General features: G+C 35.1%; 1 protein-coding gene across 7 annotated transcripts in view; it reads left to right on the plus strand.

Moving 5' to 3' along the window:
• The first annotated feature begins 5,223 nt into the window (after positions 1-5,223).
• LOC127835025 (uncharacterized) overlaps positions 5,224-27,730 on the plus strand; it is a 75,010-nt gene continuing 52,503 nt past the window's right edge. For 5 of the 7 annotated variants that reach the window (XM_052361210.1, XM_052361209.1, XM_052361212.1 and 2 more), the window contains exon 1: positions 5,244-5,261. In XM_052361210.1, the coding sequence (XP_052217170.1) occupies positions 5,246-5,261 (16 nt within the window). In that variant the 5' untranslated portion in view covers positions 5,244-5,245. Of the gene's footprint in view, positions 5,262-27,730 lie in introns of all 7 variants that reach the window. The other 2 variants (XM_052361207.1, XM_052361208.1) reach the window with 2 other exon arrangements.

The following is a 27,730-nucleotide window of genomic DNA, read 5'->3' on the forward strand; positions in this document are numbered from 1 at the left end:
TTCGACGAACGCTTATTTCCGGTCAGGATGACACCACTGACTGGTTGTTATTCAATTAACTAAAGGCGTCCAGTCAGATACGCCTGAATACACTCAAAGAATTTATCTATAAGTGAAAACCAAAGCAGCTTTAACGAAAATAACTAACTTTTATTCTAAGAACTCGGAACATGAAGAACAATGACAGAGAATTAAGAACAGGTACAAGCCAAGTCTAAAGAATCTAAGTATCGTTACAAAAATGAACAAAATACAGCAAATACCTGAATGAATGTAAAAACAAGTTCACAATCCGTCAAAAAACTGATATAAATATTAGATAGTGTAAGTCTAGAAGTTGTTTCAAAAATCTAGTTCAGAAAATAGGTCTAACTTAATCTAAAGAACACAATTTATGGAGATTAGGAAACTTCAGTGAGTCAAATGTAAATAATAAGAAGAATTTACTTACTATTTATTGAAATAAAATAGAGTCTTTCTAATTAGAAAATACCAAATAAAAATAATCTAACAGTGCTCAACATTAACGGTTGTCCTATTGCCCCTGGCAAGTAAATGTTGGGTCCGGGCAAGTTATTTTATAATCTAGTTGTCCCCCCGGGAAAGTGCAAAAAAGAACAGAGCATTTAATTTAGACTTTAATAAGACTTTAATTGCTGTAATCATTTTTACTTCATGATGTCACTTTGCAGCACACTTTGAGCGTCTTCGGCTTCACTTACAACTGAGTGGCAATTTATTTCTCCAGTTCAGTGGTTTTCTCTTTCTTTATAGATCCAACTATTTCTGAACCAATCAGTTTCAGGACAGGTTGGGACACAGTGAAGTCCTTAATCTCTTCCTTATCGTATTGTTGTACATCTCCATGTACAACTTCCGGGCATTTGGTCTCCGCTGACATGGTCCCTTTGCCATAACCATCCTCTTCCGTGCTGAAATCAATCCGACTGATTAAATCAGCGCTAACATCATCCAGTATTTCACTCCAAATATGAATGTCAATATAAACATTTTTTTTTGCTGTTTTCGAACAATGTTCCGTGCCTGCTGGTAAGACACCCCTTGCGAAGATATCAATTATTGCAATGAGATAAAATGCCTCATACCGAAATGATAGAATTATTCGATATTAAACTAGATAAACAATACAATTCCACTCAATATCAGTTAATCTTTCCAATTATTACACCCTTCAACGCTACCATAGTGTTTAATTCAAATGACTTCAAATAGCCATCACACACAGTAAACAATATATATAATAATAACCCAGTCAATATGACTTCTATGGCCCAGCACGAACATTTACAAAACCAATATGACATTTTGGCTCACCATAGATTCCCCAAAATTACAATATTGGTACCACATACAATTGTTTACATTTGGTAAAAACTTAACAGCCCACCATAGAAATTGGTCTAAATGTAAACAAACAATGGTTAATAATTAGAACAAGTTAACAGGTGTCCCTTTTTATGCCCCCGGTAGGGTGGCATATAGCAGTTGAACTGTCAGTCCGTCTGTCTGTCTGTCTGTGAGCCCGTCCGAAAACTTGAATATTGGCCATAACTTTTGCAATATTGAAGATAGCAACTTGATATTTGTCATGCATGTGTATCTCATGAAGCTGCACAGTTTGAGTGGTGAAAGGTCAAGGTCAAGGTCATCTTTCAAGGTCAAAAGTAAAAAAATACAATCCAAGGGAAGTAATAAGCTTTAAACGGAAGTTAATTTCCAAACCTGCCAAATGATATATTGAAATTTTATTTCAAAGCAGCGCAATAGGGGGCATTGTGTTTCTGACACACACACACACACACACCCACCCACCCACCCACCCACCCCCCCCCCACACACACCCTCACACACACACACACACACACACACACACACACACACACACACACACACACACACACACACACACACACACACACACACACTTCTTAATGATATCATTTCAGCTGTTGTTATACATGTATTTATAATATCACATGCCAAAGTCGAAAGCGAAAGTTGGTGTAATATTTGTAAACATATAAACTTATAAAGTATTCAATAACCACACTATTTAGCTATTATCGATAACTTAATTTACTTTATCTTAAACCAAAACAAAAATTCAAGCTAAAGTTAGGTTATCCATAATATACTGACAAAATCATCCTGTAGGTTATTACAAAGAAACATCATAGTCGATTTGAGCGAATATAATATTAACAAGTTAAAACAGATCACATATGAATTTTAGTAAAACGAAATTGCTAAAAAGGCCATCTTCAGTTACTGTTAATGCAAGACACACTAGATGTCTACTCATTGTCAATACGGGAAGAGCCATAAATTGCATAAATTTGCAGTGCCCGATCACTCTGTACAGTTCAACAATGAGCTTATTCCTTTTGGATTCTGTTTTTTTCACAAAACCAGAGAGTATGGTTCACAATACTGTCGGTGAACTTGTAACAGATTGTACATTTACTTGCAAATTGCCTCGACATCGCCATTTTTTTACTTAGGATCTTCGTTTACTTGTGGTTCACAGAGAGTGACGATGAAGTCTTAGAAATGACGATGGCGGTAAGCGGTCTATCAGCATCAAATAGCTTTAAATCCTCGCGACATGTAATTTTATTTGCAATGTCTGAGCGTCTTTGTCTGTTTGTAATTCTAACACTGTTTTTTATTGTCCGTTTCCATGCCATCTTTCCGGGGAATACACCACTTTCCAGATATGTTTCTAGGGTAGGCATCAAACTGTACTTTTGTAATAGTCTGTAGACGTCAGGAATAAGCCCTTGCATATTTATGCACCCTAAGCAATATCGTGTTAGTCTATGTATGAACACTTTCTTGGCCAAGAATCTAACTGGAAGCCGACACAGTTGCCCGAAAAACTCAAGCTTCTCAAAGTCTATCAGTTCTTCCGCGGATTCAATGTTTAAGCATGAAAATGCAACATCGGTGTTTGTGTACCTACCGACGCTAAGAATTTGTTTAAAACATCTTCTATGGGATATTTCAAGTTGATTTATGTCACCATTAGAATAGTTGCACCATAGCGGCGAGCCATATAAAGCTTTGGGCAAGACCACATTAACATATATTTTACGAAGTGTTATAGGATTAAGTTCAGCAGGATTAAATCCACAATGAAGGATAGAATTGAGAGTACCTCTCATCTTTGACGAAGCTTCACACATCAGTGCACCGCTCGACATGTTACGGTCACATTTCAGTCCAAGATGTGTGTACGTTTCTGCTTATTGTATAGTTTCATGCCCGGGTGTCCAAGTACGTTCAGGTCGACTGAATCGCTGTTCGTTGAATACTATAACTGCACATTTTGATGGATTATATTGAAAGCGCCATTTACAAGAATAGTCATAGCATATTTTCATCATGCCATCAAGTGCGTGCTTTGAAAATGCAATTAGAATCATGTCGTCTGCTACTGTAGGACGGTTCATATTCATTCCGTACATACAAAAACCTAGACCAGAATGTTCAAGAGCATTCATTAGTCCATTAATATATACAAGATAGCAGTTCGGTGAACTTTTCCCGCCTTGGCGAGTTCCCTGACAAACAGGGAACCATTTTGATGTATGGCCACGATTTTTGACACAACTAGTCATGTTCGCGTATAATTCCATGAATGCGAGCAGTGAAGTGTCGTCTATTTTTGTTTGGAGCTTGTAAAAGAGGCCGTCATTCCACACTTTATCGAACGCTTGTCTCCCATCCAGGTAGCACACGTATAGCTTTGATCCATGTTCACGTGCGAAATAGACACTTTCACGTAACATGAATGACGACATCAGACAGTCAAGGCCCTCCTGGAAACCACCCTGTTGAATGTTAATGTCAGCCATCATAATTGTACTACATCGTTGTAAAAGCACAGATTCAAAGATCTTTAACACAATAGAAGTAAGGGTTATAGCTCTGTAGCTATCCGGATTGACCTTTGGTTTCGATCCTCCTTTATGTAGCGTTATTATAACACCACGCTTGAGAATGTCAGGAATGTACACTGTACGAAGAATTGCAGTGAAGAAATTAGCCAATAATGGCGAAATAGCACTCGCTACTGGCTTCAGATGCTCGTATGTTATACCATCATATCCAGGAGCCTTTCCATTTGGACAAGAACGTATACACCTCTCAATGTCTTCGGGCATTACTGTGGCGTTGCTGTCAGGTATCAATGTCTCACGCAGTTGCCGAACGTTTTGTGACACATGATCACGCCATTTGTCATCAAAATGTTCAGAGTTAGATGGCGAATATAGTCTTTTAAAATTAACCGCAAAGTAAAATTTAAGAATAAAACTTTGTTAAGTAAAATACTTAATTTTACTAAATGCAAACCATTTGTAAGAATTCGCATAATACCTATCTTTTTCTTTCTTCCTACTTTATGTGTTAAGGTAATGACCCGCCCAAAAACTAGAAATCACACTGACTCGTGACCTGTGCAAATTTCACACCCTCGCCCGTCAGTTAACCGTGACACAAATGTTGTCCAAACCAATCGCCTCACCCCACCCCCACCCCTCATTAAATGGTGCAATCTATACTGTTTACCCCAAACAAACATTGCAAACTTTTTCTGTTGAGATGTTGGTGTCTTCGGCCTCTATCAGATGCTGCTTGCGACCAACGGATTATGTCCAATTATCGGACAAAAAAAACCCTCCATAACAAACAACAAGAATACTGAGCAATGAAACCATGGACACCCGCACTCTAACATGTTGCGAAGTATGTTTACCGGCTGAATACAACAGCCACGTCTCCCGGAATTCGACGAAAGTATGTCATTAACTTAAAATTAAACGAATTTCTTCTTTGATATTTGTTTTTGTTATTGTTTATCCTCGTCGCTAATAAAGTGTCTCTTTACTTCTGCTCCTTGGAAATTGCTAGTAACTTAGTGTGTTATAACTGTAAACTATTGACTTATAACTTTGAACATGAACAGAGTCAAATGCTCCCTCAAATAATGTTAGTTTAAAATGTGTTTAAAAGACGTCTTGTCTCGTCGAATCCCAGCAGAAAGAGATTTGCGGTTTATTGCGATTTATGTGCAACAATATTTCCCAACTGCTAATCACATCGCTAAAGGTTACCCTCTTCTAAATCCCGAAATCACAACAAATATTTAAACCGTTACGTCAAAACCCACTTGGACTTGGGCCGTTCTAACCCGATATTTTTCAACTTCGACGAAACAGCAATGGATGGTAATTTAGGTTTGTTGTTACTTGATATAACGTTATATTTTTTCGTATTTTACGCTGTTTGTTTGTTTTTAATAGATGTTTTAGTTTATGCGGGATTAACGTTTACAAGCCGAAAGCAAAACAAATGTTTCTGGACAGTGGAAGTGCACACTGAATTGGCGTCAAAACGAAAGTAGCCAAATTATCTGATTTAGTGATTAGGAATTTATGTTTGAGTGAGTTTTAAATACGTCACAAGATAAATGAACTGTTTGTTGGTGTAATATATTACAATCATTTGTCCTTAAATAAAGTATGGTATCACAGAAATCCAATTTATATGAAAAGTAACATTGAAACTGCAATTTGGTCTTTAGTGAATAAGTCAATAACAGACGCCTGAAGACCCGCATTCGCTATATTCCAGTAACCCATAATTCATTTCGGCATAACCAACTGATGACTTCCAGTTGAACGTAAACATTGATTCTTCTTGCGCAATAACGAAAATAATCAACTTCGGTGAATACAGCAGTGTTTGACACTTACTAATCTGAGTGAGGAGTCCAAGGACTCCTAACTGTTGAAATTTAAGAGTCCGGACAGATTTCAAGGAGTCCAACAATTAAGACACTTGTTTTATATCATATTTTGCTATTAAAAAATGTCAATCCATGAAATGTTAAATTTTTATGGTATGTTTGTTTTAAGATCAAAGTTGTAAGTGATTGCTGTTTAATATTTGTTATATCAAATTGCAAAATATTTAACACATTCCAGTGATATTTAAGTTAATAATTTACTTTATCATTGTAAGATTTCAACATATACTAATTTCTATTATTCATTATGATTGCTTGTATAACCTCGATATTCAGGTTAAAAAACATTATCGGAGCCTTCTGTTTTGTTAGTGTCGTAGTTACTTAATCACATCGTAAGGGTGTTACAGCCCTATATTTCTCATTGCTTTATATATATTCCTTGTAATATTTCCAAGAACGTGGAAATCTGGGAACGCAACATAATTCTTTTTTTATTGTAATTTCAGCATTAGGTTTTTACACTATGAAAACATGTTTAGACAATATTTTGCATGCAAAGCACCATATCCACGAGGATTACACCCTGTTGCCATCATCAGTCTCTTAAGTAACTTGCCACGATATATTATCGTGGAGGTGTACATGGTAGGAACTGATTAGTGTGGTTGGTATGACAATGCCTACAAACTGCAATAAACCACTGAAATCATCAATCGATAGTGACACGGGGCATTCACGCTCAAATGATTCACAGCCGGTCCCATCTTCAGTACCTTGGGGCCATAAAACATACAATGTGTAACAAGAAATATCTTTAAAAAAGATATGCGGCGTTGATTGTGGTTGGAGTTTATGAAAGGTAAAGAGTTAAACGAATGAGATCAAGGATAGCGAATGTCTTTTTCTGTGCAGTTCTTAGCTGCATAACAGGCAGTACGGGATGTTATGCTCAGTTTTTGTGGCTTATTTTACATTATTACATATTGCTGGTTATAAACCTATAGATACAAAACAAAAGAATAATGGAAGTGACATTAAAACATACGAATCAACCGCCCATACGCGAAGTATCCGTACATATTTTAAATATTTATACGCGCATTCTTCAAACAAACCTGTTTTAGTGGTTTGTCGGGCATTGCTATTTGATTTGAGTATTAACAGTATCGAGAATCGTCGCGCTCATGCTTAATACATTAGTCAATATGGTGGAATAATTCTTGTTAAATTAATTAAAAATAATATTCATCATGGTATTGTTGAAAACACATTAAGAATCTATTATTGTCATACCATAATTATATCACTGGATATGTTCATTTAACATCCGCGAACTCCGGTCAGCACATAAGGTAGTCGTGAAGACGCAGCGATGACCTGTATATAAACTCTGACATTAACACACACGAACCGTGAACTGACAAAGGTGTAGAATCTACGCACAAATGGTATTGATGTGAAGAGTTGAGTGTGAAACTGTTCTATCTTTCATGCCTTTTCATAAGAAATAAAATTGTTTCATACTGAACACGTAGTAAAACAAGTGTTAGAAAGACGCGGCCATGTTTCCAATGTTCTGGCGGTGTTCTCAAATCAGACTAAATGAAGTGTATTCATTCGTGGGTAGCCGCGGGCATTTTTATGAATGTAACCTAAAGGTCACCTAAGGTCAAAAGTCACGTTAAACAGCTACGCCGAAAAAAAATCAGGTATTGTGTTGATTTTAATAGTAACAAAAAACTGTTTGGCGAAGCTAATTTTCTACAGCAAAAATATCAGTGAAAAAGAACGGCCACGATCCTTTCATAGTTTGCATGTTCCTCTATTACAACACGCACGGACAGTGACAGGGAACCAAAATAAATAATTTTCAATTCTTTTGTTTTTGTCCATGTGTTCAAGCAGAATGATTTGTGGCACATTTTTCGGATCCACAAAAATTCGGACATTCTGATCTTGCCAAACAAATAAGGAAATCAACTGATTTTTTTTTAAATTCAAAAATTTTAAAGGAGTCCGGCAGACTCCCATGACGCAAAAACAAGGAGTCCGAGTCTCCTTTTAAGGAGTCTCGGACTCCGGGACTTCCGTTTGTGTCGAACGCTGTACAGTATGTATCAAAATGTCTTTTTTGTCAGATAATGAAGAATATGTTACGTAAATTATATTGAATTGTGTGTATATGCGCTCAAGTAATTGTCTTTCGATGGTTTTTCAGCCGCTTTTGATTTTTTAGTGGTACAGTAGTGGGTGGGGGTGAAACAAAACATTTTCATTATTCGTTTAAAATTTTAGGACAACAATTGATTCACAAATGATTTGATTCAGATTCTATTTTGGAATCCTTCAAATATGCCTAATTGTCATGGACAAATACATGTAGCATGATGGTCCTGCTAACCAAGACTTTTTGTATGCCTGAAAGTTATAAATGTCCAAGGCAAGTGTAGACTTAAACTAAATCCAGCAATTAATCTGAACACCTTATTATAAGATTCTAGAACGTATACCTCTATACTGATAATGTATAAAATTAACCAAATACTACATGTTGGAATACTGAATTAAGCGTGCATTGTTCAAAATAATTTATTTTTAACTGAACCAGGGGCATATGTTGTATATGTCCCAGACTGAACATAAGTATAAGTATAAATATACCAACCTGTAGAAGTTTTATCTATTTTCTTTTTAAACAGACATATTGTTTGTTAAAATATTATATTTAATTCATATTCACTTATTTACTTATTGTCAATTTCTAAATATAATAAATCATATTTTTGCTTTGTTATTTGTACACATATTTGTTTTTTGTATAAATAAACAACAAAGAAAGTAAAAGCACTCCAGTTAAAATGTGCTATTCTTCTGTTGTTTTCAGACTTGAAAAGGATAAGTCGAAAGATTTGTTACTGACTATAAGGTTTGAAGCTGTGTAAGAAGTACATGGACACCATCAAACATCACGGAAGGTGTCATTATGCAGCCAGTCAAATATTACAGCCGCAGTGACAGACAGGGACTCTGGTGTTAATGGAAAGCTTTTTATCTCCAAGAACTATATAAACAAACCATTTTATATTTATTTTTGCATAATCAAAACATAGTGTATGTATTAACATAAGTGTAAACATGTATTTATGTTTTTTGCTTCTTTGTTATTACTGTTATTGTTGAGATACATATGCAATCTGATTATGCATGTTAATACAACAGTGGTTTCATAACAAACAAGAATTGTTTTTGAATTTGTATCACACGAAATAAAAATTGTGTATAGGGATGGGTGCAAATTCCTTTATGTATGGTAGAATCCTAACAAAACATGGGGTTTCATGTAGAAATCTTCTATAGTATCTGAGATAGAGACATCATAAACAAATAACATTGGGCAATAACTCTGATTTAAGAAAGTGTAGGGTTATGGTTTTTGTGCACTACAATTCTCCTCATTGAAAAGTTTGTGACATACAGATGGACAGACAACGCCAATTCTATATCCCTCCTCCTATGGCGGAGAATAAAATATAAACCCAACGACGCTTGTTTTTGTGGTCTTTTAAGTTTCTTTAGTTTCCAATAACATGCTCACATGGGTTTCTTTACTATATCAAAATGAACACTACATAAATAATAATATTACATAATAGTAAGCACACAAATTTCACATGTTAAATACAATAGTAATTTAGTATCAACTTCATAAAGAAGAGCAGCAATATTCACAATGTAAGTTTAATTTTTCAATTTTTGAATTTGCAAATCTTGCTATAAAGGCACAGTAAATCTAAGCTTACATATCACATCATATAAATTTATGTCCAGCAAAAGATGTTTTCTAGGCTACGCATCTATTCGAAGTAAATGTAAATTTGCTGTTCTTTGTTGTGGTGCGCAAGAGAATGTCTGTCTGATATGTTGAATAGTAGTTTGCACACCTCCATGGTCCATGTGGCATCCGATATCTTAAAATAGACAATATATTATATAAATAAAATTAAGTATAATAGTTTAGTCAAATGAATTTTAATATTTGGTATTATAATTTTATTACACAAGTGTCCTTAAGTAAATAGAAATAACTTGTTAAGCTGCACAGTGACAATAATTACATTTTATTTCCAGTAGCTATTTGTCAACTGTTGTTTACCATAAAATATATTATAACCAAGAATGTTAAATGTAATAAAAAAATCATCAAATACGTATTAATGTATTGTTTAACAGCCTTATTGCTATAGTGGTTATAGTGGTTAAATTCTCCACACAGTTCTATTTTTCAATAAAACAGCATTAATATACTTTACCCGACCCACCATAAACATTGATTATTGTGTATTCAAAAAAGTTATTCATACAGTTAACAACACAACAAAATCAATATTATACATATTAAAAATAGTTATCAAACACATCCAACGATTATTTCCAATATTATTTTTAATGATTACTGATTTTCTTACCTAAAACAATGGATTGACAATTTGCTTTTACAACGGCAGTAACGGAATATCCGAATAACGTTGAAACCGGAAGTCATCAGTCTACAACGGCATTATGGTCTATTGAAAAGTGGAGAATTCTCGAGGATCTGAACGTTGTCTCAAACAACATATTGACTTGACTTGTGTTGTCTCATGTGCAATAATAATTGAAACTGTCCAAAAGAATTGGCAGTTGGGCAATAGACAATTAAATTAGAAAGATATATTTATAATTTTGCCATATTTTAAGTTATACAGTCATTCATGCAGTTCCAGATTTCATCCAGTTCGGCATTTTTGTTAATTGTAAGGCTGGTAAGGATAGAGTACGTTCAGAAAAAATATTTTTTTCTGTAGTGTCATGTTAAGTTATGATTGTTTCGTCAAACAAATGCATGTTTGCAAACATTGGTTAAATTCTTGGTCATCAAGCGCTTATAGTTCCATAACGAGGTTTCAGAACGAGCGATTTCCGTTCACGTTTTTTTTAATTTAAAGTTGGATGTAATTATTGTGTTGTTCTGTGGTTCAAAATACTAAAAGGTTGGTGTTATTTAGTGAAATAATGTATATTGTATGTCTTACCAGGGCCCTCGTTTGGCCGTTTTTGGGGCCGAAATTCGGCCCCATTCCCCCCTTAAAAAAGTATACTTTTTTCCCCTATTTAAACTAAAAATTCCCCCCTCCCAAAAAAAATAATTTTTTTTTTTTTTTTTTACTTTTATACCTATGTTGGGCCATCCTTAAAATTCTTTTGTTTGGCATAACCCAACCGACCCACTAAAATTGGCCCAACTGAATTTTTTTTGTCACTTTCCAAAAAAATTTTTTTTGCTCGCCGAAAAATCTTTGCGCTAAATTTTGCCTTTCCGCTTTTTATCCTTTCCGGTTATTTGCGTCATTTAATTGAATGCTCTTTCAAGGATATCTAGAATAGCAATGAACAAATATGCGTACCGGTATTTATTTGAGTCGCCTATTTATTTGACATATGCATATGCGATTAATTTGACTTTAAATACAATTAAACCGCTCCTGTTTTTCTTGTATCCCTTTAATTAAAATACGCTGCTGTCGTTCAGGATAGTTTGGGAGTAAAAAACAAATTGATTAATTATCACCATTCAATTTCATTCGGCAATCGGCAGAGATGTGTAATATTATCACCATATAACTAATTATTTAATTATCACTCTTTAATTCAGATCGGTAAATATTCGGAAGAAAGATAAAGTGGTCAGCTTAGAAATATTTATTGAGGGGTATTGTCAAGTTTTTGTTTCATTTGTTTATCGCTAGCGACCGGCTGCTATTTTGAAGGCAGACTGCGATATAAAATGTGTACTCAAATTATACAACATCTGCGCATAAATAACCCAATATTATCCAATTGCTCCACCCTTTCTCATGTTTCATTCAACAACGTCATGTAATGTGAAAGCGAGCTCAATTTTGATTGGCTAGCTACCATGCGCACTTCAATAAAATAAGGTCAGGTCAAGCGATGTCTAATCGGGTACAGACTGGTTTTTAACCAGGTTTTCTGAAGGAAAAAACTGGTTATTAGATTGGCGAATGCGGGCGGGCTGGCTGGCGGGCGGGCGGAACAAGCTTGTCCGGGCCATAACTATGTCGTTCATTGTCAGATTTTAAAATCATTTGGCACATTTGTTCACCATCATTGGACGGTGTGTCGCGCGAAATAATTACGTCGATATCTCCAAGGTCAAGGTCACACTTTGAGTTCAAAGGTCAAAAATGGCCATAAATGAGCTTGTCCGAGCCATAACTATGTCGTTCATTGTCAGATTTTAAAATCATTTGGCACATTTGTTCACCATCATGGGACGGTGCGTCGCATGAAAGAATCACGTCAATATCTCCAATGTCAAGGTTGCCACGACTAAAAATAGATTAATTTTCAAACAAACTTACAAAGGGGGTTAATTTTGTTTGTTCATTTTAAAAGTTCAGTTTGAGTTGTCTCCCTTTATCAGATTTTTTTTCACAATGAAAACCTGGTTTTGTGACAATTTTGTCCCTTGTTGTTAATTGTTGGAATTACGAACACTTTCATTGAAACAAAGAGACAAATATATAAAACCAGTCCGGATTAAAATGGCGGATGTTTTCAACGAAATTTTACTAGAGTTATATTTTTCTTGAGCCAAATTCTCAATATTTTTGCAAATGGCGCAGATGGCTCAAATGGTGAACGACAGCACGAGCATTGCAAACGTGTTATTATAAGAATAAATGCTCACTATTACAGGGCTCGCGCTGTCGTTCGCCATTTGCGAAAATATAGCAAATTTGGCTCAAGAAAAATATAATTTGGGAATATGCTAAAATCTCGTTAAATTTCATTGAAAACATCTGCCATTTTATTCCGGATTGTTTTTTTTAAACCATTTTTTAGCTCATCTATTTTTTGAAAAAAAATTATGAGCTATTGTCATCACCTTGGCGTCGGCGTCGGCGTCGACGTTGGTCTCCGGTTAAGTTTTGCGTTTAGGTCCACTTTTCTCAGAAAGTATCAATGCTATTGCATTCAAACTTGGTACACTTACTTACTATCATGAGGGGACTGGGCAGGCAAAGTTAGATAACTCTGGCGTGCATTTTGACTGAATTATGTGCCCTTTTTATACTTAGAAAATTGAAAATTTTGGTTAAGTTTTGTGTTTAGGTCAATTTTATTCCTTAAGTATCAAAGCTATTGCTTTCATACTTGAAACACTTACTAACTATCATAAGGGGACTGTGCAGGCAAAGTAATGTAACTCTGACTGGCATTTTGACAGAATTATGTGCCCTTTTTATACTTAGAAAATTGAAAATTTGGTTATGTCTTGTGTTTAAGTCCACTTTATTCCTATAGTATCAAAGCTATTGCTTTCATACTTGAAACACTTACTAACTATCATAAGGGGACTGTGCAGGCAAAGTAATGTAACTCTGACTGGCATTTTGACAGAATTATGTGACCTTTTTATACTTAGAAAATTGAAAATTTGGTTATGTTTTGTGTTTAAGTCCACTTTATTCCTACAGTATCAAAGCTATTGCTTTCATACTTGCAACACTTATTAACTATCGTAAGGGGACTGTGCAGGCAAAGTTATGTAACTCTGACTGGCATTTGGACGGAATTATGGGCCCTTTATACTTAGAAAATTGAAAGTTCGGTTAAGTTTTTTGTTTTGGTCCACTTTACCCCTAAAGTATCATAGATATTGCTTTCATACTTGGAACACTCGCAAACTGTCATAAGGGTACAGTAAATGGACAAGTTGCATAACTCTGGATGTCATTTTTACGGAATTATGGCCCTTTTTTGACTTAGTAATTTTGAATATATGGTTAAATTTTGTGTTTCGATCCACTTTACTTAAGTATCAAGGCTATTGCTTTCAAACTTCAAATACTTTCATGCTATCATGAGGTTACTGTACCTGGCAAGTTGAATTTTACCTTGACCTTTGAATGACCTTGACTCTCAAGGTCAAATTATTAAATTTTGCTAAAATTGCCATAACTTCTTTATTTATGATTAGATTTGATTGATACTTTGACAAAACTACTCTTACCTGACATACCACAATAGACTCCACCCAAACCATCGCCCGTGCCCCCCCCCCCTTCCTCCCCCCTCCCCACCCCGAATCCCCCCCCCCCATTTTTTTTTTTTTTTTTTTTAAGATCATCTCACAAATAACCACCACACTCTCACACTATACCCCCCCCCCCACCCCACCCCCTCCCCAAATTTTTTTTTTTAAACGGTTAAAAAACAAAACAATTTATTTTGATTATTTTATGTTTGAAATACCGTCAAACCATCGCACCCAAGAACCCCCCCCCCCCCCCCACCCCCCTCCCCCCCACCCCCCCACCCGAATCTCCCCCCCTAATTTTTTTTTTTTTTTTTTTTTTTTAAGATCATCTCACAAATTACCACCACACCCTCACACTATACCCCCCACCTCACCCCCCCCCCCCCAATTTTTTTTTGAAACTGTTAAAAAACACAAATATTTATTTTTATTATTTTATGTTTGAAATACCCTCCAACCATCGCACCCAAGAATCCCCACCCCCACCCCCCCCCACCACCCCACCACCCCCCCCACCCCCCGATTTTTTTTTCCCTTTTTTTTGCATTTTTTGAACATAATGTAATAAATGTCCACACCCCCACACAATGCACCCCTCTTCACTCCACCCCTCCCTCCTTTGTGATTGAAAATGAGAGTCCCTTCACCTTTAAAAAGAAAATAGATGAGCGGTCTGCACCCGCAAGGCGGTGCTCTTGTTTCTCTTTGTTTCCATGAACGTTTTGAAGCGCATATGGTAGCTGGCCAATCAACATTGAGTTCGCTATGGGGTAATATTGGGTAATTCATGTGCAGATAATGGAATACACAGTTGAAATTGTCGTCTGCCTGCAATATAATGGCCGATGGCAAAAGTCGTATAAAAAATAAGCAAATAAAAATAAGCGTAACACTCAATAAATTATTTTTAAGCTGATCACTTTACAACTTTCTACCGTCTATCGATCTGAATTAAAGGATGATAATTAAATAATTAGTTACATGTTGAAGATGTTACACCTTTCTGTTCTTGATTGAAATTAAAATGTTATAATTACTTTGTTGTTTTTTACTCACAAACTATGCTATTGTAAAGTAATATGTCAACCAAATAGTATATTAATTATGTATTTGCTAGGTTACTTGTTTTCATTTTCTGTAGTCAAACGATATGCACATTTTCATGTGCAAAATGCGTACAATTTTTCAGACTCTAGTTTTCGGATGAAGTATTTTTTTTGTCGATTACAGGGCCGTCAATCCATTTTAGGGGAAGCGGGTCGCTACCCATAGCAGGGGGAATTTTCGCGGCGTTTCCCTTTTGGGGGGGATTTTTTACTTACTCTCTAATTTTTTTTTTTATTTTTTTTTAGGGGGAATTTTTCCCCCAAAAAGGGGAAAAATGTATACTTTTCAGGGGGGGGAATGCGGCTGAATTTCGGCCGTGGACTTGACAGATTGAGGGCCCTGGATTATATTATATTTTTGATGTTCTTTATACAAAAAATAGACTAACGAATACACGTGCGGTGATACGGACAGTTCAGAAAAATATTTACCAATTTCGTTTCATGAGGCAGAGACTTGGAGCTTTATTTGATAATTACCTTTCAGTTTGGTATATGTCGGAGTTCAATTTCAGAAAAAAAAATACTAAAAAAAAATAGAATCCCTACCTACCCACCCAAATTTACATGGGTTGGACTATAGTGGGGGACATATTGTTTTTGCCCTGTCTGTTGGTCTGTTGGTCTGTCTGTTGGTCTGTCTGTTTGCGCCAACTTAAACAGTTTGCAATAATTTTTGCTATATTGAAAATAGCAACTTCATATTTGGCATGCATGTGTATCTCATGAAGCTGCACATTTTGAGTGGTGAAAGGTCAAGGTCAAGGTCATCCTTCAAGGTCAAAGGTCAAATATATGTGGATAAAATCGCTCATTTTATGAATACTTTTGCAATATTGAAGATAGCAACTTGATATTTGGCATGCATGTGTATCTCATGGAGCTGCACATTTTGAGTGGTGAAAGGTCAAGGTCATCCTTTAAGGTCAGAGGTCAAATATATGTGGCCCAAATCGCTTATTTTATAAATACTTTTGCAATATTGAAGATAGCAACTTGATATTTGGCATGCATGTGCATCTCATGGAGCTTCACATTTTGAGTGGTGAAAGGTCAAGGTCAAGGTCATCCTTCAAGGTCAGAGGTCAAATATATGTAGCCCAAATCGCTTATTTTATGAATACTTTTGCAATATTGAAGATAGCAACTTGATATTTGGCATGCATGTGTATCTCATGGAGCTGCACATTTTGAGTGGTGAAAGGTCAAGGTCATCCTTCACAAGGTCAAAGTCATCCTACGAGGTCAAACATCATATAGGGGGACATTGTGTTTCACAAACACATCTTGTTTAAGGATGGCCTTGCCAGCTGGTATCGTGCTATGAACCTTTGATTACATGTATATTTATGTAAATTACATTAAAATACAGCAATTTTAAGTGTTGAATGGTTGGTGATAAGACCTTCTAAAATTCCCCTTTTCGCCCAAAACGACGCAAAATTCCCCCCTCTAAGGGCCCAGGCCCCAATCCCCCAAAGTGTAGCAAGGGCCCTGCTTACAGTCATCAATATGACTTTCCACTTTCATTTAAAGAAGGGAAACGCCATTTTGTAAAGGTCACTAGGTGATCAATTCCGGTATCACGTGACACATAACTCAGGGGCCGTATACACGGTACTGTAACTTCAACATGCGTATTTCATGCATGTTTTACATATTTATTCTGCTGTGCACTGCCTATTTTTGGTCATTAAACTTTGTTTACATGCACAGCATATATTTAAATTAAATATATTCATAATATTTTCCCCCATTTTTAATGTAAATAAATGAACTGACCAAGACAAACTGGTATCATTTCAAGATATCTGTACTGTGAACTCATTCCTTTGCATCCAAACCTGACGTTATGTTTATTAAAATGAGACATGGATCTCAATAATATACTTCTTTTGATTATACCTGTACTGTAATGTATCATACAGTATGCTGTCTCAGAAAATATTTGCAGAATATATCCCAACTAAAAATTATTACCAAGATAAAGTTAGAAAATGACTTTAAATAAATTGTCGGATTGTTTTATTCATGAAATATTTGGTTAAATCCTTGGTATATCATTTATATTTGCAATTAAAATAGCCATTCATGGGAAAGCAGAGCGAAAGAAGATCACCTCAATGTAGTCTGGCTGTCAAGTCGCAAAATCTGTTAAGTGGGTTATTAATTCCTTACATCAATTAAATAATTATACAGTGAAAATATGTTCACTTATATTGTGCATCTCATAAGGATACACATACTAGTAATAATTATTCTTTAACTTCCATTTCAATTGCTGTCTGTATTCTAGATGTGAACTTTATAAAACCAGACTACAGTTACATACATATCTTAACTATGGATTTAAATGTATGTTATTCTCATGCAATACTGAATGAACATACAAGATATCAATGGTAATAGTCTGCCTTTAACAAAATCTAAAAATATACAATGTTATTAAAACATGAACTGTAATTACACTAAATATAGTAATGTGGTTTTAGGTCACATGATTACATTGTGCTACAAGACTAGCCCTGGGGCTCTATTTGATTAGCATGGGTCGGTTGGTCTGTCTGTCGGTCTTGTAGACACAAGTTGAATTTGATTTATCTCGGTGGCCTTTCAACAGAGTGGAATGAAATTTTATACTTATATGCAATACCATACTCATTTGCCCGTCAGTTTTTTTATGAATTCACTTCAAACTGAACTGGTAGCCATTGTTGCTTAAGGTTGAAATTCAAAACGGCCAACCTATCTGACTGGTTACAATTTTGCTGTGGCAAGGTACTGTATGGTGGTATTATTCACATTGAGTGATAGCTCTCGTTTAGATTTTGACCAAAGCGTCATCTCTACATTTCTCTAAATTTCAGAAATATATGGCACAGGAAATATTTCCACAGGGAAATGTCTTACAGTGGGACAAGCTTTTTGATAGGCATAGAGGTAAAAGAAAACCTCCATCAGACAAGCTTCTAAGAACAGTTCTGTTTCTGTTTTTTTCTTAGACGTCGTCTGTCTGGTGGAGAAGCTCTGGACAGCAGATGTGGTCCACAACCTGTATTTAGCAAAAAAGAGGAGGAAATAATGACAACAAGGCTTCAAGAATTGTCTCTTGCATGTTTCTTATTATCCAGTGTGTGCGAGTTAGCTAATTTATGATATTCAGTTAGCTCTTTTATGATATTCGAAGAGATTAAAACGCATTGTATCGAGTAATTAATATCTCTTTTGTCACAAGGCTTATGGAAAGTCATCTGCTTAATGATGCAAGTTGGTGTTAGGTTGTAAGGAGTTCAGTGTATTTGAACCATTTTATTATATGCCGAGGCACTGATGTTTCGAGCAAACTATTTACTATTTACTTTATTTCATATTATGATCTCTTTTTGCACCATGTTATTCTTTTGCACAGGTACTGCTTTTGTGTGCATAATATGTACACCCAAACTTTATTTTCCTACCAAATATGTGATAATATGATGAACATGCTGGTTCTTTGATTCTTTTAACTAAATTTATCTGTGTATATATATATATTTATTTGTTTAAACCTTTCAATGCTGAATTTTGATATTTGGATTATTGTGTCTATGGACTAGACCAAATAAAAAATACCCAGCATTGAAAGTGTAATGTCAACAGGCAGTTTACTTGTTAGAAATAAAACTGTAACACAATAACTTTATCATGTTTTTATTTGCAGCCCACATTGTGTAACTATGACTGTATATCTTTGTCTCTTCTCTGTACACAATCTGTCAAAAGTGACAGTCAAAAAACTCTTTGAGATGATCCCTGATTGCGCACAGCTATACACATCTATTTTTATATATGAGTGTCGAAATTGATTGACTAGGATCGGAATTGGATACGTTGCATGCGTTTTTTAAATGCGTGATTAACATACTTACACTTGCTTGCATGATTTCATTTAAACAGGACTTAAATTGTCGATAAAAGAATTATCTTTCATCCCACTTAAAAAAGAGAAATATGTCTTATGCAATTGTTGAATTTAGCGCGAAAATGCGAAAGGATGACCGGAACTGCATGAATGACTGTTTATCTGTTAATTATATCCCTTATTCTCATATTGTCGGCCCTCCTCAGTGTATCGTGTCTTTGACAAAAAACCTTTCAGAAGAGCTGGACAGTAAATGTTTTTCCATTTTTAGAAGTTTTGATGTATTTGCTGTTTATTAATGACTATTACAACGATCTTTCTCATGATTTCAGGTTTTTGTTAGAAAGTTTGTAATGTTTATTTCAAGCCTTTATTATTATTTTTTCACATAATTGTGTTAGTTTGTGTTTAGTTTATTAGTAGGTTTATAAAATGTTGTATAGGCCGCTTATTTTTGAAAACAAATATAAATAATTTATGAGAAACACAAACAAGAGTTTCGTTATCCCATTAGGAAAACTATATATAAACAAAAGAACATGTGCATAGTAACAAACCTTAGCAACCAATCACAAGAGCCGATATGAGAAACTGTGTACATGATTCTGATTACTACATAGAGCTTAGTCTCGCCAGTATTTTGTTAAAACATTAACGGTCTTTTTTTGTTATGTTCAAGAAAACATATTAAACTACACACTGACGTATTAAGCATGACTGTTTTTAGCTCGACTATTATATATGAAAAATATATAGTGGAGCTATCCTACTCACCCGGCGTCGGCGTTGGCGTTTCCATTGGCGTTTCCGTGAGCATGCATATGTTAAAGTTTGCGTACTACCCCAATTATTTTCATTGTCCCTTGACATTGCTTTCATATTTTGCATACTTGTTTACCATCATGACCCCAACCCAATCTAGAGCAGACAACTGTATCAAGCATTTTGACAGAATTATTGCCCCTTTTATACTAATAATATGCATATTATTGATAAATCTATGTTAAAGTTTGCGTACTACCCCAAATATTTCCTGTGTCCCTTGACATATTGCTTTCATATTTTGCATACTTGTTTAACAACATGACCCCAACCTATAAATAAGAGCAGACAACTGAATAAAGCATTTTGACAGAATTATGGCCCCTTTTATACTTAGAATATGCATATTATTGATAAATCTATGTTAAAGTTTGCGTACTACCCCAAATATTTCCTGTGTCGCTTGACAGATTGCTTTCATATTTTGAATACTTGTTAACCATCATGACCCCAACCTATAAACAAGAGCAGACAACTGTATCAAGCATTTTGACAGAATTATTGCCCCTTTTATACTTAGAATATGCATATTATTGATAAATCTATGTTAAAGTTTACGTACTACCCCAAATATTTCCTGTGTCCCTTGACATATTGCTTTCTTATTTTGCATACTTGTTTAACAACATGACCCAAACCTATAAACAAGAGCAGACAACTGTATAAAGCATTTTGACAGAATTATGGCCCCTTTTATACTTAGAATATGCATATTATTGAAAAATCTATGTTAAAGTTTGACAAAAAAACACTTACCTGATATACCACAATGCACTCCACCCAAACCATCCCCCACCCACCCCTCCCCCAGAACCCCCCCTCCCCCAGAACCCCCCCCCCCAACTCCCCCCCCCAACCCCCCCCCCCCCCCCCACAATTTTTTTTCTTTTTCTTATTTTTGAAAGATCATCTATTAAATGATCACACACCCACATTATACCCCCCTCTCCCCCCCCACCCCCCCCCAAAATAATTTTTATTTTTTTTATTTTTGAAAGATCATCTATTAAATAATCACACACCCACATTATACCCCCCCTCTATATGATGGCTTACATTATACTGTCAAGCACTCGAATAGTCGAGCGCGCTGTCCTCTGACAGCTCTTGTTTTAAATCTGTTCACTTAAGATATTTAAATGATTTTACAATCAGGGCCGATACTACTGATACACACCCAAGTCAAACTCAGTAATTTCGTGCGTCAGGTTATCTGGCGGTTTTTCATTAGCACCCTCTGTATTTTGTTTATAAACAAACCTGCATGACCTACATGTCAAATCTGACCGAAAACCTCTTTCGCTGCCAGTAGGAATTGATTTTTAGTAATTTAATGCCCTAAAACTCAGACTTTAACAATATTTTATTTTTTATTGTTAAATTGATACTTTTTAAGAAAAAAAAATCGCACAGTGCTTGTAAATAACTGTTTATTATTGTACTTGATGTCATATTCCATAATGCTATATTTAATTTTCTACATACCTTATTGATTGTTATCCCCCGCCAGAGGCCGAGGGATATTGTTTTGGCGTTGTCCGTCCGTCCGTCCGTCCGGCTGTCCGTCCGGCACTTTTGTGTCCGTAGCCATATCTTGGAAGTGCGTTGGCGGATTTCATTTAAACTTGGTATGAGTATATATATGCATAAGAGGATGATGCACGCCAAATGGCATTGTACACCATCTGTTAAAAACAGAGTTATGGCCCTTTGTATCTTGAAAAAATGCTTTTTACTATAGGCACTTTTGTGTCTGGAGCCATATCTTGGAAGTGCGATGGCGGATTTCATTGAAACTTGGTATGAATATATATATGCATAAGAGGATGATACACGCCAAATGGCATTGTACACCATCTGTTATAAACAGAGTTATGGCCCTTTGTATCTTAAAAAAATGCTTTTTACTATAGGCACTTTTGTGTCCGGAGCCATGTCTTAGAAGTGCTTTGGCGGATTTCATTGAAACTTGGTATGAGTATATATATGCATATGAGGATGATGCACGCCAAATGGCATTGTACACCATCTGTTAAAAACAGAGTAATGGCCCTTTGTATCTTGAAAAAATGCTTTTTACTATAGGCACTTTTGTGTCCGGAGCCATATCTTGGAAGTGCTTTTGCAGATTTCATTGAAACTTGGTATGAGTATATATATGGATAATATGATGATTCAGGCCGAATGGCATTGTACACCATCTGATAATAACAGCGTTATAGACCTTTGTATCTTCAAAAAAATGCTTTTTTTAGTGTCAAATATAACACTTTTGTGTCCAGAAGTATTTAGGCGGGGGATATCAATTCAACGAATTTGCTTGTTAATTTTAATTTCATGTCAGATCTTTGTCTGTTCATGTTTAATTTATATTAGTGCTGTTTAACCTTTTGACCATGGAATCATCCGACAAACAAATAAACAACACTGACAGACAGTGGTGGTGTTTTTGTTGCAACTGCAGTTTTAAAAGTTTTTGTCATTAAAAGGCGATTATCCAATGCAGTAAAGTCAAATATGTTTGTCTTTAAAATCATTTATCTGATATACGTACATTCTAGAATTTTCCAACGCCAAATCAGGACATTCCATTAAAATGTAGGGACATTTGACCAAAAAGAGGGACACCTAAAACAATCAATCATGCCACCTTTTAGTGTAGTCAGTAATCAATATATTACATGTACTTACCAAAACCGATAATTTCTTGCCAATAAAAGATTAATGTATTCTAGAATTTCATTAACACAAACATTTTTCATTTTTGGGAAGTGAACACACATGCAAAAAATACTCCATAAAGTCAAATGTGAGGCATGCCTCTATTTATAAAGCAACACACTTTGCCTCTGACCTTGAAATGAAATATATGTTAATCAATACATATAGATGCAATTTGAAAGTGTTCAAAATTGTCATTAAATCTATAGTCTAGTTAGCAAGTCATTTATTAATTTTCAAACGGTACTGCTTTTAAAACCGAAAGTAGGATTTCTATACGTATACGTCCATTTTGACAAACGCGTATATTTTTAAGTTTCAAAGCACAAAAAAAGATTTCTACCTTATAACCACCAGATATATTCTAATTGGCATAGATCAAATTAAATCTATAGTCTAGTTAGCAAGTTATTATTTTTCAAACGGTACCGCTTTTAAAACCGAAAGTAGGATTTCTATACGTATACGTCCATTTTGACAAACGCGTATATTTTTAAGTTTCAAAGCACAAAAAAAGATTTCTACCTTATAACCACCAGATATATTCTAATTGGCATAGATCAAATTAAATCTATAGTCTAGTTAGCAAGTTATTATTTTTCAAACGGTACCGCTTTTAAAACCGAAAGAAGAATTTCTAGACGTATACGTCCATTTTGACAAACGCGATTATTTAAATGTTTAAAGTGCAAAAAAGTCGGATTTCTACCTTGTAACCACCAGATATATTCTTATTGGCATATATAAAATAAGTTTCTTATTTATACTTAAATTTACTATGCCAAATAAGTTGTTTGGCTTTAACATCAAATCGTGACAGGCCCGAATTGAACACGAGTATATCATGTAATGTGATGTGCACGCATCGAGCACTTTTGTAAAGTACCCCTCTGTTTATTTAACCAAATGTCAATTAAATTTAGATAAATGCAATATGTACGACCTATTTTTTAAAAATCAGTTGCAAAATGAAATTGAATTTATGTAAAATATCAATGTATACACAATCGGTGCTTGTGACGTTTTTAGCCCTTGGTTGTATACCACAAAAAACCGCATAATAGTATCTTAGAACTTGATTTGGCCATGAAATACAAAAACAGTTGGCTTTTATTTCACTAGGATGTTTATCTATAGCAATTATCGACCCCTATGATAAAAACAAAATGGTGCTATTGCCTGATAAAATAAAAAAAAATCTGATAAATTGCTGATGAGGTGTTTAAACATTACAGGTGCATTTGAGTAGTAGATATTGTTTGTTAATAGGGGGCATTAAAGGGTCATAGGCTTGGCACCAATCGACCGTCCCCGGTTTTAACCAGCGGTTTTTACCGGTTAAAACCGCCCCGGTCAATACTCTCGAAGCAGCAAGTGGTCATTACTGGTCAATACTGGTCGATTGAACTTTCAGGCCTTTTCCGCTCCTTTTTGGGAAAATGCCACACTGGAATTTTGGGAATTTCGCGTCTTAAAACAAACCATTTTGGGAAAAAAATTAATCCCAAAACTGGCTCAATAGGGAATAATAATCGCATGTAAATAGTGTTTCTTATATTTCAAAGAAGCCGTTAACTGGTAAATAATGACTATTTTGATAACATATTATTAAAATTTTACAAAACATTATGAACATGTGTGATAAGTGCAGGTTTTTTATTAAATCTGATTTTGGGGAAATGGCCTGGCCTTTTTTTGAGGTAAAAAAAATCACGCGAAACGCCGGATTTGGGGAAAATAAGGAAAGTCTTAAATAATCAATTTAACATATTTTACTGTTTTTTAAACAAATTCAAGGCAACAGATAATTTAATTACTGTATGCAATTTTTTTCTATTTTCTACACTGGGTCAGTTTAACATAGTATATTGAAAGGTTTACAAAAAAAAAAAAAAAAAAAAAAAATTTCTTTGGAATTCGGATTTTTTTTTTCAATTGGGGAAAAAAAATAACCAGATTTGCATTGGGAATGGGGCCGAATTTCGGACCCATGGCCAAGGGCGGAAAAGGCATGACTTTACCCCCAATTTTGATTAATATTCCATGCTTAATTAAACAATATTGATAATAAAAGTTAAACAGACATGTTGCCAATAATGTCTTTAGCTATTAATACCCACTATTTTATACCTGTTCATGCAATTTGTAGGCCAATCTCTCAAAATTTTGCAAATTAGTCGAAGATTGTCAATTGGATTTTTCTGGTTGATTGAACTTTTTTTCGATTCTAATGAATTATGAATGTTCAGATAATTATGTGCTTGATTCAACAAGAACCTGTCAATTTCTGTGAATTACTGTAGTTGTTCCACATGCCCCACTGTCCCCACAGTCTTCTCACAGTCTTCGCACCTATACGGGTTGAGGCACCCAAAACTGATAATAGGGCCTTAAATGGCACCTTTTTGACACGACCCCTACTTGTCATGTATTCTTGCCTAGATTTTTAAAAATTCTTTTTAAACAAAATAATGAAAAAATATTTTATTTTCCATTGATATCAAAATAAAAAACATAATAAGAAATAATTACTAAAAGAAAAAATAATTGAAAACAAAATTCTAGAGTAGACCCACAATTGGAAAACATTATTTGTTGGCAAAATCAAGAACTTTGATTGCTCATTCATTTGAAGACCAATTGAATTTTTAAGTATGAAAGGAAAAAAAAACCTTAATACAGTTAGGAGACAAATTAGAAGTAACTATTATTATCTCCTTTTTGTGTGAGTGATATGAAATAGCATAAGGGCAGATTTGCTTCATTGTCAATATCAGAGACATAACACTGCATGCAGTTTATTACCAATTAAGGCTTAGGGTCCAGATTTTTGACCCTAGAAAACACAAGAGTTCTGTTTGTCCATCTGCTTATCAAATAGATATATCAATAGATCAGTGAAATACTATGGTAACTACAATAGTAATAATACTTCAGTAACAGATGGATACACTGAGGTAAAGATATTGCCTTAGCCCTAATGTATATGAGGCCGTTTCCATAAATAATGAAGTAATTTTTTACAGTTTAAGTGTTTTTTTTTACAATAAATAACTAAAAAAAAAGTTTATCAATTACAGAATAATGATTGATTTAATATAGAATAGTTTAAAGTCTTCCTTTGTGATATTTAAATGCTAAAATTTTCAATCGACCAGTATTGACCAATTGAGACCAGTATTGACCGGTTTTGACCGGGAATTGACCGGTGAATATGCCAACCCGGATAAGAGATGGTAAATATAAGCCAGACAAAACTTGAATAGGGAATTGTATTGTGAACTTATACAATTATGTTTTTTTACGAATGTCGGGACAAATTGTCTCATACTGGAACGCTGGGACACATTCCTGAAAAGCGGGACTGGTCCCACTGAGATAGGGACGTCTACGAATATTCCTAAGTACCGCAATAATACAGTGTTGCAGTATACTATCAGATAATGTCTTAAAAATCAAAACAAATATTGAAAGTCACTTGATTCATTCATTTGCAATACCACATATTTGCTTCAAGGTGCAACTGATAAAGGAGTAAAGTTATATTAAACAATGAGCATCAGTAAACTATATCCTTGTTTACTACTCTAGTGACATTCTTTAACTTTTTTGTTGTTGTTTATTATGCCATGCTTGGAGTGTTTTTTATGTCCCTGGATCGAATGATCAGGAGTATATTGTTTTTGGCCTGTCTGTCTGTCTGTCTGTCATTATGTGGAAAACTTGAACCTTTAATTTTTGCAATAATGAATAAGTTGTGCAATATTGACGATAGCAACTTGATATTTGGGCATGCATGTGTATCTCATGGAGCTGAACATTTTGAGTGGTGAAAGGTCTAGGTCAAGGTCATCCTTCAAGGTCAAAGGTCAAATTTATGGCTCAAAGCGGCGTCAAAACTTTAACCTTGGTCATAACTTTTGCAATATTTAAGATAGAAACTTGATATTTGGCATGCATGTGTATCTCACTGAGCTGCACAGTTTGAGAAGTGAAAGTTCTAGATGCAATAATTCAACTCTCAGCTTTATAGCCCAAATGGTTGCTGAGAGTTGCAATGCGCTCTCTCTTGTCCATCGGTGCAAAATGTTATCAACAATGCAAGGGTTAAGGAACACTGCAAGAACTTATTAAAGTTTACCTGTCTAAACCACAAACTCATCCAAATGGTACCATTAAAGCAAGAAATAATAGCTTTTTATTGACTTAGTTTTTCTTTCGTACGCTGTATCCGCCATATTGGAAAATTGGCTCAATATTGGTTAGGTCGCAGTACACCAATATTTTGCACGCCGGGTTATATGATGAAGCCTATTTAAGTCAATAACGATGTGGTATTCGATACAGAATACACTGTTTAAAATTTAAACATAAAAATGTCAGCGAGAAAAGTGTGTTGAAGCATCGTCGTGTTTTTATAGGGTGCATGCAAAGGATAACATCCGTAGGTTGCCATTCAGGTAAATTTAACATGTTTATGAAGTTTATTCATTATTTTCCTCGAACGACGTCTATTTAGTGAAGCGCACGGATTCCGTGCGCTGAACTGGACCCATGTTTATGAAGGGGTGCATAATTATGGACTACCAGAGCTGCCATAGCAAAATTTTCAAAGGCTCTGGGAGTCAGTTTATATGGACTAGTGAAAGGTCATTGTCAAGGTCATCCTTCAAGGTCAAAGGTCAAATATATGGCTTCAAAGCAGCGCAATAGGGGGCATTGTGTTTCTGAAAAACACATCTCTTGTTTCCGTTAAAAATCGGGTCTGGTATTCGGCCCCATTCCCAATTGAAAAAAAAAATTGTTTCCAAATGGGACTAAAAATTTCCAATTGAAGTTTTCCAAAAAATATTTGTTTAAAGTTAGAGTTGCATAGCACACTGATTTTTATGTCCCCCACGGTCCCACCACTATAGTGGGGGACATATTGTTTTTGCCCTGTCTGTTGGTTGGTTTGTGTGTTTGTTTGCTCCAACTTTTACATTTTGCCATAACTTTTGCTATATTGAAGATAGCAATTTCATATTTGACCTGCATGTGTATCTCATGGAGCTGCACATTTTGAGTGGTAAAAAGGTCAAGGTCATCCTTCAAGGTCAAAGGTAAAAAAAACAAATCCAAGGGGAGTAATAAGCTTTAAAGGGAGATAATTATCTGAACCTGCTAAAAAAAAAAAAATCAAAGCGGCGCAGAAGGGGACATAGTGGTTCCGACAAACACATTTCTTGTTGTTTTTTTACATTTGAATTTTTTTTTCATCTCCAATCTAGCCATATCAGTTCAACCTTATTTGAAACAAA

The sequence above is a fragment of the Dreissena polymorpha genome, chromosome 6 (assembly GCF_020536995.1).
Source record: "Dreissena polymorpha isolate Duluth1 chromosome 6, UMN_Dpol_1.0, whole genome shotgun sequence".
NCBI lineage: Eukaryota > Metazoa > Mollusca > Bivalvia > Myida > Dreissenidae > Dreissena > Dreissena polymorpha.